The sequence below is a fragment of the Acomys russatus genome, chromosome 28 (assembly GCF_903995435.1).
Source record: "Acomys russatus chromosome 28, mAcoRus1.1, whole genome shotgun sequence".
Classification (NCBI taxonomy): domain Eukaryota; kingdom Metazoa; phylum Chordata; class Mammalia; order Rodentia; family Muridae; genus Acomys; species Acomys russatus.
Window position 1 is genome coordinate 21339156 of NC_067164.1, and position 14846 is coordinate 21354001.

The 14846-nt window shown below is 40.0% G+C and overlaps 1 protein-coding gene across 1 annotated transcript in view; it reads left to right on the forward strand.

Moving 5' to 3' along the window:
* Cfap299 (cilia and flagella associated protein 299) overlaps positions 1 to 14846 on the forward strand; it is a 465505-nt gene that overhangs the window by 18673 nt on the left and 431986 nt on the right. Inside the window, exon 2 of the mRNA XM_051170815.1 lies at positions 3834 to 3964. Within this exon, the coding sequence (XP_051026772.1) occupies positions 3834 to 3964 (131 nt within the window). The remainder of the gene's footprint in view (positions 1 to 3833; positions 3965 to 14846) is intronic.

A 14846-nucleotide genomic window follows, 5' to 3' on the forward strand; every position in this document is an offset into this window, starting at 1 on the left:
GCTGCTTTTTCTGAAGGCACTACCTACTACAGTTGTAGCAGGGAGAGAAATTCAAGCTGAAGCTTACCTCAAAACTTCCTTCTTTCTGGTTCCTTTGGTAGTTCTAGAAGGTGCTATGTAGGGTTCTGGAGGAGAGTCATCGGTGGTCTTTCCTGCAGTGAACCCTGAATGTTGCAATACTGACTTGCAGTGCATGGTGCACTATACAGTAGAGGCATGAAGCTTATGGGTGTGAATGACTGCTCTCTGGTTAGCTCTGAGGCCTGCTAAACAGGAGGACTCTCATGTCTCTTATTGAAAGCTGGGTCAAAATCCCATGGCTCAGGAGGTCATAGGGCCCACAAGAGAACCTACTCCTACAGTGTTAACTGATAATGCTGTCAAATTGCTTTCTAAATATTTCACCTCTTAGTTAGTGCTGCTCTCAACTTTGGCCAGATAAGGTGCTTCTTCACGTGGAATCAGTTAACACAGACTCATAACTACTCAATGTGCTAAGAATAAGTGACTATTGAGTGCTCAGTCCTAAGAGGGAGATCTGTGAACACCCCTAAAGCTCAGGAAATGGTGGGAAGGGAGCAAAAGAAATGTAGAGCAAGAGTCTAGGGAGGTGTGAGGAATTGCTGTCTCTGGACATGACATGGCTGCTGTGCTCATAAACTCACTTCTGGTATGGTTACTTGCACAAGGTCAAACCAATGAGAGTGGTCAATAGTCTAGCAAGAAGCTACTATCAGGTCTCAGAAAGTTATGGAAAGACAAAAGAAGAGGGTGTGGAGGTAGGAGGGGGACATACTGTGGGGTATCAAGGAGAAGTGACGGAGGAGTGAGAGATGGCTATGACTAATGTATACATGATATGGAATGTTAAAGAGTAAATTAACCAAGTTAAATATTAATTGGTCAAATTTAAAAAAAGAAAAGAATTGTTCCTGTAGGTGCAGAAAAAGCATTGAATAAATTCTAAATCTACCTTGATAATTTGATAGGCTTTTAAGACAATTTATAGAATATTTAATTCTCAGAGATTAAATATCCAATTAATATTCAAGTTAGAAACTCAATGAGTGTAGCTGCTACTAGCGGTCTAGCCAATACAATGCGATGCTGCAATGTAGAGAACATGTCCTATTTAGAAGGAGCCAACATATCATGATGGTGAAAATGCAACAAAATTGCTGAAATCTGATTAAAACAGAAAGTGAGTTTAACAAGGAAATAAAGGTTGAGCTGAAAGTAGTTCATTCACTAGCAGTAAACAGTGTGATAGCAACAGATGACATAAGGTAAACAAAAACAAACAGAGCATCCCAAAACCCCCGGGCAAGCATTGCCACAGACTATAATGTGTGTGAAGGCAGAGCTCACAAGACCTGAAGGAAAACATTTTAAAAGATAATAGTTTTATGAAAATGTAAATATAAAAAACCAAGAACTTGAACAAACTCTCAGTTTAATAAACACAAAAGAAGCTCACAGTTAGGAATAGCTTCATGAACTTACTAGAGAGTAATAAAGTCCAGTCTTAAGGGCAGCGCAGGCAGCATGATAGAGAACAGAGTGAATTGGGGGCAGTGATGACTGCACCTTCTCAGAACCAGTGCATAGCACCAAAGAACAGTCATGCCTTTCAAGTGCCAAGCAGTACAGAAACAACAGAAAGTCACACTGTACTCATCACTACCTATCATGGAAGGCAGAAAACTGAAGACACAGCAATGAGCAGTGCCTGCACTCACAAAATTATGGAATTATGATTGCCAATTTTTATTGTCTACTTCATGGAAAAGCACCCAAGATATGCTATTAAATTTAAAGAATTGGGCATGAGAGGCTTTGCTCCACATGATTCTAATTTTGTTCATGGAAACCAAGAGTGCTTATATACATGCCAGGAAAAATGGTTGGAAGGCTATTCCTCTGAGTGTCATTGATTATCTCTGACTGGCAGGATCATAGCAGTCATTTTTCATCTATAAAGAAAGAAAGACATAAGGAATCTAGCAGTAGCCATTACATTGTGAAGTTTGTGGCTATCATTTTTCTCTTAATCTAGATATCACATTTCTGAACCCTAAGCCAGAGAAAAGAGAAATTATATATAATTTAAAATTACCTTTGAATTGTCATTCTGATTTTGGCTTGTTTGGTATATCTATTTTATAGTTGGGTAATATTCTTTTAGAATATCTTGGGTCTGTGCTTCATTTGCTTGAATAGTTCTGCTGTCTAGTGTCATGTTTCTAGAGATGCGACATTGCCACAGTAGAGGACTGTACTGTCATAGCAGAAGACTGCATTGTCACAGCAGAGAGGAATAGTGGTCCTGCTACCTGAGGCAACCATGGTTGGCTTTTGTTCGACTCCCAACAGCTTTTGCAAATGTGTTGTTTTGTGAGTGTGTGTGTGTGTGTGTGTGTGTGTGTGTGTGTGTGTGCATGTGTGTTGCTAGTTTCAGAACTACCCAAGTGGTTTTGTGTAACTGAGTTAAGACTCAAAGGCATAAAAACTTTAGTGTGAAAAGTAAATACACAATTTTTTCAGAGGTCCTCAAATTGTGCATTGATGACAAATGTGTATTGTTATGGAGGAATCTTCCTGTCTTGATGGATAGATTGCTATCCACAAACACATTGTTAGAAGTATATTTAAGGCAGTTTATACTCAAATTAGTTTTGAAAGAAAACCTTAAATCTGTATTGCTCTTTCTATTAAAGATTAATTCCACTAGGTGGAGGCATTTGCTCGGTTTTGTGGTCCATCCACGTGCACTAAAACAGCAGCATGGCAGTTGTTAAGTGTATGCTCAGGGGACAGCCTTGATGCTCCTAAGCCTGGGTGGGGCTTTTTATTGTCCCAGCCTGGTAGTGTGTGCACATTGTCTCTAGAGTTTGGTGTTTTCTTTTAGTGCTTAGTAAATTAACAGGGCTAATGTGTAAGGGTGGGACTAACAGATTAGTAATCTAGCATTTTTCATGTTTTTAATTGTTAGTCCTCTAATCATTACTGTCATCTAAGATATAATATATGCTGTTTTCATCGTGTTTTAAATGTTTTCCATGTCATTTAATGAGATTATTGTTGATAAATGAATATTTTATTTAATATTTTGTATTAGTAACATCATGTAAAACAATACCTATTTAAGTCATGGGAAAATGAGTATTATTTTTTGAGTATGCCATATGTACAAAAATGTTTATGATACAGTTCTTAAAATAACTGAAATATGGCAGGCCTAAAATAATGTGGGGAAATTTGTTTCTGTCAACTTCAGACATTTTGTGGCTATCTTCTTGTGTGCCTACTTCTCTGTTCCTATTGGTGCCACCATTATACGGGAACAATATCTTCCTAGTTAAATAGGAAATTCATCTGCTCTTCTTTACTTGAATTTGGAATTGTACTGTTCTGTGTCACCAGCTAATTGACTTAAGTCAGTCTGAAGCATGGGGCTCTCTAAAAGCAGCCCATTCTCTTTGTGTGCAATCGATTCTCAAAGCCGTTCTTTTATGCACACTATTGTCTCTAATTATATTGCTTTAAAGATACTCCGTTAATTGTCTACTGCTGTTTGTATAAATTGTTTAAAAACACAACAGATCTTTGTTCTCTGATCCCTTGGAGAAAATTTGGTGGTTGATGTTGTTTCTCTTTTCATCTTATATCTGTGGTTAAAAGACCAAATGTGTCTAATTGTCCTGTCAGGAGGCTGGTTTTGCAGATGTAATAGCTCTTGTCTCCTTTTAAAGAAGGACACTTAGTTTAAACAATTGTTTTGTAAGTGTTCAAGCCAACTCAGCCACACATCTGCTCCTTGGTTTCTCCCTTAGGATGAGAACCTGGCTCGCCAGTTGGTGGAGCTGGGCTACCGAGGAACAGGGGAAATCGTGAAAAGGGAAGATTTTGAAGCAAGAAAGGCAGCTATAAATATTGCAAGACTGGCTGAAAGAACACAGAAAAAGTGAGTTCCTTGTTTCACATGCAGATGCTGGGATATTCTAGAGTATCTGTAAGTCCAGCCTTTCTTGACTGGGATAACGTGGAAATGCTGCTCGGCGCGGTACAACTTGAGATGTCCCAAGCAGTCCAGAAACCGAGGGACTGTCATATGCCTGTAGTAACGCTATGTGGGAGTTTGATCTAATAATTCAAGAAATGCTTGTTCCAAAATACAGTCATTGTATCAATAAAGTCAGGTTAAAAAGTAACTTACTAGTACTGGTTTTATGCATTTACATACTAAAAATATGTGACATTTGCCTTAGAGGTCTTTGTATTTTTGAGGCATATAGACCCTGGCATTGTTTATGCTCTTGAAATTTTCAAGCATTAATTTGCATTAAGACAGGAAATGTCACTGACTTTTGCTAATGTGGTGACCGTAAGGAAATGTAAAGTATGCACTGTACTAAGATAGGTAATGAGGAACTGGAGAAATAGCTCGTTTGGTAATGTGCTTGCTGCGAGAGCTTGAAGACTTGACCTAGATCCTCAGAACCCATGTGAAAAACTGCTCATATGCTGCATGCTGCAATATGATCACTGGGCTGGTGGAGACACACAGACCTCTGAGGGCTGCCAACACATCTTAATGCCTGAGTTCTAAGCCAGTGCGAGACCCAGTGTCATGAGACCATCTGGTAAGCAACTGAGGAAAAGCACTTGGGGTTACCCACTGGCATCCACATGCATATATTTATATGTGCATGCGCCCTTGCACACATGTCTACATGTACACGTGCACATACACAAAGTTAGGTAAGGAATGGATACCTTCCTAAGCTGAGCTGCACCAAACTGGTAAGAGAGTTGAAAAGAGTTGCAAAAGCAACGATCAAGTTCACTGTAAAAAGTCATTGAATTTAAAGTGTTGGAGATGATAGCTTAGAAAACACTGACTTATTCTTAGATAAGATCTTTTTACAAATACCTAGTAATTATCATTAGAGATTTTCTATGTACTCATCAATAATATGTTGAACTGAGAGGTGAATAGATTCTGGGAAAGTATAGTTTTAGCTGACATTCTAGTGATTATTTTATTTCAGAATGACCTAATGTTCATCTTAACACATTGATATTCAGCAATATTCTATGTGTCCATAATGTATACCCCACGAGGCATAGTACAAGAAGAGCCCACAATTCCGGCCATTACTGTGGCAGTCCTACTCAGTTATCACCGGGCTGGAGTCTGCGGCTGCTTAGGCTGAATGCTGTGTGGACAGGCTCTGAGGGGGGGTCCCAGTCAGCCAGGCTGTTGTTTGTGATTTTGTGATGTGCTCCTCATTTTCTGTCACTTGTTATCAGGAGCTGGTTTTTGCTGAAGAGGTCGTCTACATTCCTATTATATCTTCCCATTACCTTCTGCCATGTCTTCCCAGATGTGGCATGAAAAGCTCCCTCCTCTAATGTTGCACATGACGACAGTGGCCTGTCTACATGATCTAGGATTATCTTCCAGTTTCAATGTTTAGCCTTCACCTCATTTGTAAGATCCCTCTCAGTACTGTAACAAATTCTTAGCAATCCTTGAAGGAAAATTCGGCCAACTGCAGGTAATTCATATAACCCACAATAATGTCCACACAGTTGGTCACTTCAATCTCTACTCTTTGTATTTGTGGTTATGCTAGTTCTAAATGTACAATTGTGTATGTTTTATATATGACATCAGCCAGACAGACAGAGAGATAGAGACAGAGAATTTATTTACATTTATATGCCATTTTATAAGCGATATAAACTATTTCACATTGAGAAGAGTTTGTCATATTTAAAGTTTAAGTTCTGTCCATGTAACATGTCCATTTCGTGTTTGAGGATCAAAGTGGATTTTTTTTAATGTGATGGTCTCTTTAACTGTCCGGAGCTGGAAGTCATCAGGGTACTCAAGTGCCAGTCTGGGGCGGGGGGCAAGGCAGTCCCCACCCAGAGCTTCTAGGAAACGAAGGTCCTTTCATCTGTGATCTCTTCTGGTTGTCTTTGTTATGGATGTGTCCCATATGTTGCCTTCTGTCCCATGTGGGAGACACTTTGCTCTTTTCTCTGAAAAATCCGTTTTAGTGTTGTTGACATCAGGGCCAGCAGAGGGAGGCCGAGAGCCAAGAATATTTGCTTAGGATAACTGGAAATCTGCTTGAGGCACTGGCTGGCTGCAAACTGTACAAAGTTAGAATCCTTGATCTCATCTGCTGTCAGATACAGTGTGCTTACTTCTCTAGTCTGCAGATGAGACATTCCAGCAGTGCTACAGTTTTTTGGTTTAGCAATTGTAGAGCAGCCATTTGCAGACCTATTGGAGTATTTTATTTACAATACTTTCTTAATAGGAAAAAAAATCTGGAGAGATGGAAGTTAAATAAAATGGGAAGGGATATTTTCATGAGGAGAGTTGCAGAAGAAGGAAACATTTGAAAACTTAGTTTTTAGTCATGTGCAAGCACTCATAGATAGCCATATGCATTAGGCCCTGTACCAGGTTCTGGGACTACAGTTGAATGCAAGACTTTAGTTACTGCTCGCATGGAGTTTAATGGCTAGGTGAATAAAAATTAAATCGTTGGTGGAAAAGGAAAATGGAAAACAGCTTGGCAATTTTTCAAAAAATTAGACAGATTTTTACCATATGGCCCAGCAATTTCACTTCTAAGATAATACTCAAGGGAACTGAAAACATAGGCAGGTAAGTACTCAAACATGAGTGCTGAATGCAGCATTATTCATAGTAGCTTCAAGTGGGAAACAATCCAAATGCCTAATAACTGATAAATGGCTAAAAATGTGGTATATAAATATAATTGAGTATTGTTCAGTTATAAAATGTGAGGTACTCTTCTATGCACCAGCACAGATAAACCCTGATAGCATGGTAAATGGTGGTAAATGCAGGAAACAACACAGAAAGGCCACTGTGGGCTGAGTGGGGTGGCCTCAGAGCCTGGGGCATTTGATGACGTGGTTCCCAGTTGGTGGCACTGTTTTGCGGAGGCTTAGGAATTGTGATCTTGTTGGAGGAAACATAGCCCTGAGGGTGGGTTCTAACACTGTCATTAAAGCTATAAATATGACCACTTCCTCTCACATCTATTATTATTATTGATATTATTATTAATTTCACTGAGGTAGCAAGAGTATAAGGCATACCCTTGAAGTGAATTCACATTACTTTTTATGTTTTTTCTATTTATTTTTCATAATTTGTTTGTTCTGAAAATTCATACACACATATAATGCATAGTTATTATTTCCACCCCTATCCTATGTTTCTCTCATTGCTCTCAGCCCTCCTCTTTCCTGCTTATGTCTCTTCTCATTTTCATGTCTAGTTTTATATTGTAATAGACTGAGTTTAATTAGGACTTTATGTGTGATTGTGGGCTTGGCGCTATTCTTTGGAGGATGTTGGATCATCATTGGGTACAGAACCAAAGACAGCGACTCCTTGCTCAAAATCCATCATTTTCAATAGTTCAGCAGTCAGTGATGGGCATCTATGGGCCCTTCTCCCTGCCATGATTGATTGTTGACAAGGCCAGTCTTGTGAGGCAAGTAGCCATTGTCCCTCTGAGTTGAAGGCTGTAACGGCAGTATCAAGTCTAGAGGATGGGATTTAGAGGCCCTTCAACATTATCTCCTGGCTCCCATATTCTTCCTGTTCCCCTTTTGCCCTGTTCCCTGGCCTGAGAGGAGATGCTGTAAAGGACTCTTGTAGGATTCAGCACTTAACAGTCACTTATTCTGAGCATCCTTGGCAGTCATGAGTCTCTGCACTCACCACCTTGCCCTGCAAAGAAAGGCTTCTTTGATTAAGCTGAGAGTAGCGTCTGTCTTTGGGTTTAAGCACACCTGTTTAGAAGGCAGCGTGATGATACGTGAGTGTGGTTAAACAAGAGCAGCACAGCCTCCACTTAAGCATGCGTTGTTCATCAGCTTAGAGCCTGGTCCTGGGTTCCCTTCAGTGGGTCAGGTTTCATAGTCACATACAATCAGATGACAGCTTGTTTCCCTACAACAGTCATGTCACTACTGCACCAGTGGGTGTGTCTTCCCTGGCAGGTTGATTTTTTTGTTGTTGCTGTTCATAATGTTCACAGCTGGGTAACACTGCTAACATCTTCTCTTCTGCAACAGTCTGTAAAGCACCTTGCAGGCCCTTGAGAGCCAGCTGTGAGAAGGAACATTTCTAGTGTGATTTTTCTATATCTTGCAGCTGATGTGTGTGGAACTTACCTTCTAATTCTGGTGTGAGTCTAACCAGGATTTATGACACTGTTGATGGGAGTGTAACCTAGTGGAGCCACTTTGGAAACCATTCCACAGGCTTCTCCAAAACCTTGAAATAAAACTACCCTTTGACCCAGCTCTCTCACTTCTGGACAGGTACCCAGAGGGTTTCGTCATGCCACAGAGACACTGCACATCCACACCACAGTCAGTAGGACATGGCGTCAGCAGAGCTGCCCATGAACTACTGAATGGGAAATAAAAATGTGATTCATTTATGCAGTGGAGTCTAGTTCCTCAGTGAGGAAAGTAAAATTATAAAAATTAAAATAAATGTATGAAGTTGGAAAAAATTATAGAGAGTATGGCAACCCAGGTCCTGAAGGGTACCAGTACGTCAGCGAATCCTAACACTCTTTAGTCCTGTTTGTTTAACTTGGGGGTACTCCTGGAAGGCATGGGACAAGGAAGGGGACGGAATTGTCCTACAGAAAGGCAGCCCATAGAGCATAGTTGATAGAAAAGTAGAGAAGGAAATTTGGTGGCTGAAAGCTTTAAGCAGGGAAAGGCTGGGGTGGGGGAGGGGAATGAGAACATGGAGGAGGCGTGACCAATACCAAAAGCACATGGAAATGCCATCTTTCTTTACATTCTCCTCCACACCCTACAAAAGAGATAGGAACGAGCTGTCCTACACGGCCAGAGGATGCTGATCTGAGAAGCAATGGATTATTAGACACAATTCTCTGTCCCAGGTATGAGATACCGCCACAGGAGTTGTCCGGGATCCAGAGGTGCCCAACAGTAAGCTTCCTGTTTATGTTATTGAGACAGAGTCTTAACTCTATTGCCAAGGTGGGTCTCTCAAGTGGCTTTAGAGAGACATGCCATCATGTCTGACTAGACTTGCACTTTTTGCTTATGTCTGTCCGTCCGTCCGTCTATCTATCTATCTATCTATCTATCTATCTATCTATCTATCATCTATTCCTGTGTGTGTGTGTGTGTGTGTGTGTGTGTGTGTATACTATTTGTGCACATGTGTGGAGGTCATAAGACAACCTGCAGATGTTGGCTCTCTTCTTCCACCAGGTGGCCATGGGGATTGAACTCACATCCTCAGGCTTGTGATCAGTTATTATACATGTTGAACTGTCTTGCCAGTTCTTACTAGACTTTTAACTAAATTTTAATCTCTATATTTGGATTAATTTTCACAACTTACAGTATTATGACTATTTTTTAACTATTACTTTACTTGCTATCTTTTCTTTTATCTCTGAATGTTGAAATGTGTAAACACAAAGAGTGATGATGGATATAGGTGTAGACGTCTTCACCGTGCAGAACGAGACAGTAGACCAGGGTGAGTGTATTTTGTGTGTGACATAATACTAAGTAGTGCTCACAGTATAAATGTGGTTTGCTAATATGTGCCAAGCTGGGGAACACTGTACATGTTTTAATTTGTTCTATGCTCACGGCCATCTTGGTGGATGTAAATACTGTTATCTCTGTTTTAGAGATGGAAACCTAAACATATGGCGTTTATGGAGTTTATACTAAGAAAGGCCACAAGCAAGATGAAAACTCAGAGCAGCTGGTGAAAGAGCCCCAATTCTTAACAACTACATTCTTTTGCTTTGACTAATAAAATATGATGTTAAATGCTTTAGAATGTGGGCTCCTCCTTGGATGTTAGTCCCTCTATTCTATGCTACTAAGTTACAGGACCAAATCAATATTTGTGCAAGTTGTAAGCATTGAGTCTTTCCTGATGATTTTGACTTTGGAGAGGATGTCCATATCAGGAGATGCAGGTTTAGCTCTGTGAGAATCCAAGTAGCCCTGTAAGTCTCTCTGCACAGCAGATGGAACAATGGGGTTTTTGATGACTAAACATCCATGACCTTAACATGTTTACTTTCACACAATATTAGGTCAGTTTTGAAAAGGTGCAGGTGTGTTTTGGTAGCTTTCTCTCTAAGTAATGAATTTGTAACATTAGCAAAAATGTTTTTGCACCTGGATTTGGACAGTGATAACAAACCTTTTCAAGCTAAGAATAAATTAAGACTAACATTTAGTTTTTTCTGTAATTTAAAAATATTTGAATTATAAATAGTTTTGGAAAAACCCACAGCAATAAATAAATAAAATTTGTTTACATAGGTGCTATAAAACCATTTCCTTTAATGGAGTCTGTTGCTCTTTGCAACGAGTTAATAATCTTCAAGAAAAAAAGAGGCTAGAATATAGGAAATTATTTCTCTGTAGATTCCAAGGTTTGAGAGTGATTCTGCTACTTTGACTTTTCTTTTTATTCTCACACTTCTAACTGGCAGTTCTGATTTTGTCTCTCTGGAGCACAAGCCTCATCCTGAAGTAGACTCCATTTAAAAATATTATTTTTAATTTATAATTTCGCTTTACATCCCAATCATAGCCCCCTCCCTCTTCTCCTCCCAGTCCCTTCTTCCTCCTATTTCCCCTCCTCTTGTCCTCAGAAAAGTGGAGCCTCTCCCACACCAACCCACCCCAGCACATCAAGTTACATCAGAGCTGAGCTCCTCCTCATCCACTGAGGCTAGGCAATGGTGCCCCATTAGAGCAGGCAGCAGAGTCCATGTCATAGACAGCACCCTGTTAACTTACTAGGGGACCCACATGAGGATCAAACTGCCCGTGGGTTACATACATGTAGGGGACCTATATTCTCTTTGGTTGGTGCTGAAGTAGACTTCTTAAACTAGCTGTTCTTTCTGCCTCATGCAGTCCTGTGTCTGGACCCTGCTTTTCATTTTGATCCCTGTGTAGGAGTCTCAGTGTGACATCTCCCCAGACTGTCCATCTGGACTAAGTAGCCAGGCTCTTGCCAACTTCTGTATCTGTCTCTGAAGTTTCCTTAGCCATGACTTGCTCATCACCTGTAGATGAACTCTGTATGAGCGGTCATCTTCTCTCTTTCATCATCACTGTCTGATCAGAGCAAGTCATCACACCTGAGAAACATTAGGTTACTAATCACAGTTGAATAAATGACTTTCTACTCAGGCTTGAGAGTGGCAGTTGATGCATGTATGAAATGAATGTTTTAGAAATGTAATTTCTTAGCTGAGTGGTGTTGGTGCATGCCTTTAATCCCAGCATTTGGGTAGCAGAGGCAAATGGATCTCTATGTTGGAGGCTAGCCTGGTCTACAGAGCAAGTTCCAGGAAATCTAGGGCTACACAGAGACACCCTGTCTCGAAAATCAAAACAGAACAAAATGCAATTTTGGTTGTTAGTTATGTGCTTAGGTGAGTTGCTCCTGTGTGAGATTTTTGAGTTAATGGTGTTTTGTTCTTTTTTGGTTTACTTTTTCGAGACGGGGATTCTCTGTGTAGTCCTGGCTGTCCTGGAACTCACTCTGTAGACCAGGCTGGCCTCAAGAGTTCTGCCTGCCTCTGCTTCTGGAGTGCTGGAATTAAAGGCGTGCGCCACCAAGCCTGGCCAAGTTAATGTTTTTTATTTGGGTAAAATACATAAAAACTCAATGTCTTAAAATTGTCTTAAAAATGCCTGTTCACAACAAAGTGCAGTCTATTGTCAGAACCTCTTCATCTTTCATATCTGCAACGCTAACCTGATGGATCCCGTAATCCCTATATGACCATCCTTGTGTCTGGCACCTGACCCGACATTCTGGATATATGTGTGTCGCTGCATGATTATGCCACGCAAGTGGAGTTGCACACATTGTTTATTTTATAACTATATTTAGCATAATAATGCCCTCAAGGTTCATTAATGTAATACATCTCAAAATTTTCTTCCTTTTAAAGGCTGTTACATCATATGTATATATTGCATTTTGTTTATTTATCCATCAATGGACACTTGGGTTGTTTCCACCACTGGACTACTAAAAATAAAGCCGCTATGAGCATGGTTAAGTAAATATTTTTTTAAGAATCTGATTTCAGTGTTGGATATACCTAAAAATGGTATTGATAAACCACATGGCAATTTTATTTTTAGAATCACTGGAACCATAGCACTCCTTTATTCACAGTGGCACCATTTTACATTTTTTAACAGCAATTCACAAGATTTCAAATTACTCCACATTCTAGTTAACCTTTGGTACTTTCTCCCTCCCTTCCTCTAAGTTTGAGGCCAGCCTGGTCTACAGAACAAGTAGAATTTCCTTTCTTCCTTTCTTCCATTTTTTTTGGATAGTACTACTACCTAAAATTATGAATAATGGCAGTTTTTTTGTTTTTAGTAGCAGTTAAAATTTTACAAAATATATCATTAAACAAATGTTCCTTGATGGATCTTGGAAATTATGCTAAAATTATCATAGGACATTTATACAACCAAGGGATGTATAATATTTTAAAGTAAAGATTTTTGTCGTTGTTAATTATTCATGTATCTTTATGTGTGTATGTGCGTTCCTAAGGAGGCTAGATGCCCTGGCTATCATTATGTTCAGTTGTGAGCTGTCAGATGTCGGTGGGTGCTGGCAGCCAGTTCTGGGTCCTCTGCAACAGCAGCCCCTGCTCCTAACTCAGTCATTTCTCTAGCCCGGGAGTGCCTGGTATGGGTGTCATCATCCTGTCCCCAGCTGCAAGAATTACAGCGAAGAAGTGGCTGGCGCTGGTCTGCTATGTGTATGGTTTCTGACCTGCGTTCTTCATGGGGCTGATGTCAGCTGTCTTATGGTCGCCTTGAATATCACTTCTGGGATTATCTAATACTGTTGATAATCATTAGAAAACTGCAGCACCATACTGGAGTTTAGCCATGATGAAGTCTTTGTTTATTCTAGGCTTCTAAGATGTTATTTAAAAAGATTTCATGTTTTAAATATTCTTGAGAATTTCATACATCAGTAGTAGTTTTACATCAGTTCCATCATTCCATCTTCCCTCCAACTCCTCTTGTGTCCTCACTGCCTCTTAAGTGTGTGACCTCATCTTTAATTTTTATTGATAATATATATATATATATATATATACGTATATATATAATCCATATCAATAAAACTTAGTATTGTGTCTCGGTATGTGTTGTTTAGGGCTCTTCCTCTCAGCATCTGTTAATTACCTGTAGCTTTTCATCTAGAGTTGGGGCATTATGTCACCTACCAACTGGTGTTATTGTGAAGGTCCTCTTAGGCAGTCATAATTTTGGGGTTTCATGGGCACAACATGTATTTCTGTAGTGGCATATTGAGTCCTTTGGGTGTATACTCACATGGGGAATAGCTGGATCACATGGCTGATCTATTTCTAGGCATTGACGAACCTCCCCACTGGCTTCCATGGTGGCTGCACCAGATTGCACACCCTACCCTCAGCAGTGAGTAAGTGCTCACATACATCATGGCAGGCATTTTGTGTGTGTGTCTGTGTGTTTCACCATTTTGACTGGGATAAGATGACGCGGTCCTTTGAATAGGTATGGCCCCATAGATTCATGCGTTTGAATGCTTAACCATAGGTAGTGGCACTGTTAGGAGGTGTGGCCTTGTTAGAAGATGTGTGTTACTATGGAGGCAGGATTTTCAAGTCTTAAATACTCAAGCTCTGCCCAGTGTGAAATACATCCAGTCTCCTGCTGCTGCCTTTGGATCAAGATGTAGAATTATCAGCTCCTCCAGCACCATGTGTGCCTGCACACTGCCATGCTTCTCACCATGACGATAATAGACTAAACCTCTGAAACTGTAAGCCAGCCCCAATGAAATGTTTTCTTTATAAGAGTTGCTCTCCTCAGGATTTCTCTTCACAACAATGAAACCCCTAACTAAGACAGAGGAAATCTCAACATAGTTTAAATGTGCATTTTCCTGAAAGCTAATGACATTGAAAAAACATTTCTCAGTCATTTGTATTCCATTATTTGAGAACTTTCTGTTTAGTTCCATTCCCCATTTTAAAAATTGTATTGTTTTCTTCATGTTTGGCCTTTTGAGTTCTTTGTACAGTCTAGATAAGTACCCTCTGACATTTGTATAGCTAATAAATACCGTTTTTCTGTTTTGTATGCTGCTTCTTCACTCTTTTACTGTAGAGGAGTTTTTCAGTTTTGTGTGGTCCCTTTCTAAGTGTGGATAATACCTGCACCACTGGGGCAGTGACCTGAAATCCTGCCCTTCACCTGCATATTCAGGCATAATCTCCCAGTTTCTTCTTTCTCAGCGTCAGGGCAGCAGGTCTTATGCTGAGGTCCTTGATCCATTTGGAGTTTCATTTATGTAGGATGAGAGATAAGGCGCCATTTTTATTCTTCTACGTGCAATTTGACCAGGATCCTTTGTTGATGATGCTGACTTCTCCAGTGAGTGTTTTGATCATGTTTGTCAGGAATCAGGTAGCTATTGGGCTGTAAACTTAAATCCTGGTCCTCAGTTCTATGTAATTTATCAAGGTGTCTTGTTTTTACCCCAGTACCATGCTGTTTTTATTACTATAGCTCTGCAATATAACTTAAAGGTAGAAATGATGATGCTTCCAGCCAGTTCTGCCATTGCTTAGGCTTGTTCTTGCCTTCTTGTTTTATTTTTCTAAACTTCTATATGAAAGGTAAGATTGTGTTTAGGATTGATGGAATAAATTGACTTGGAA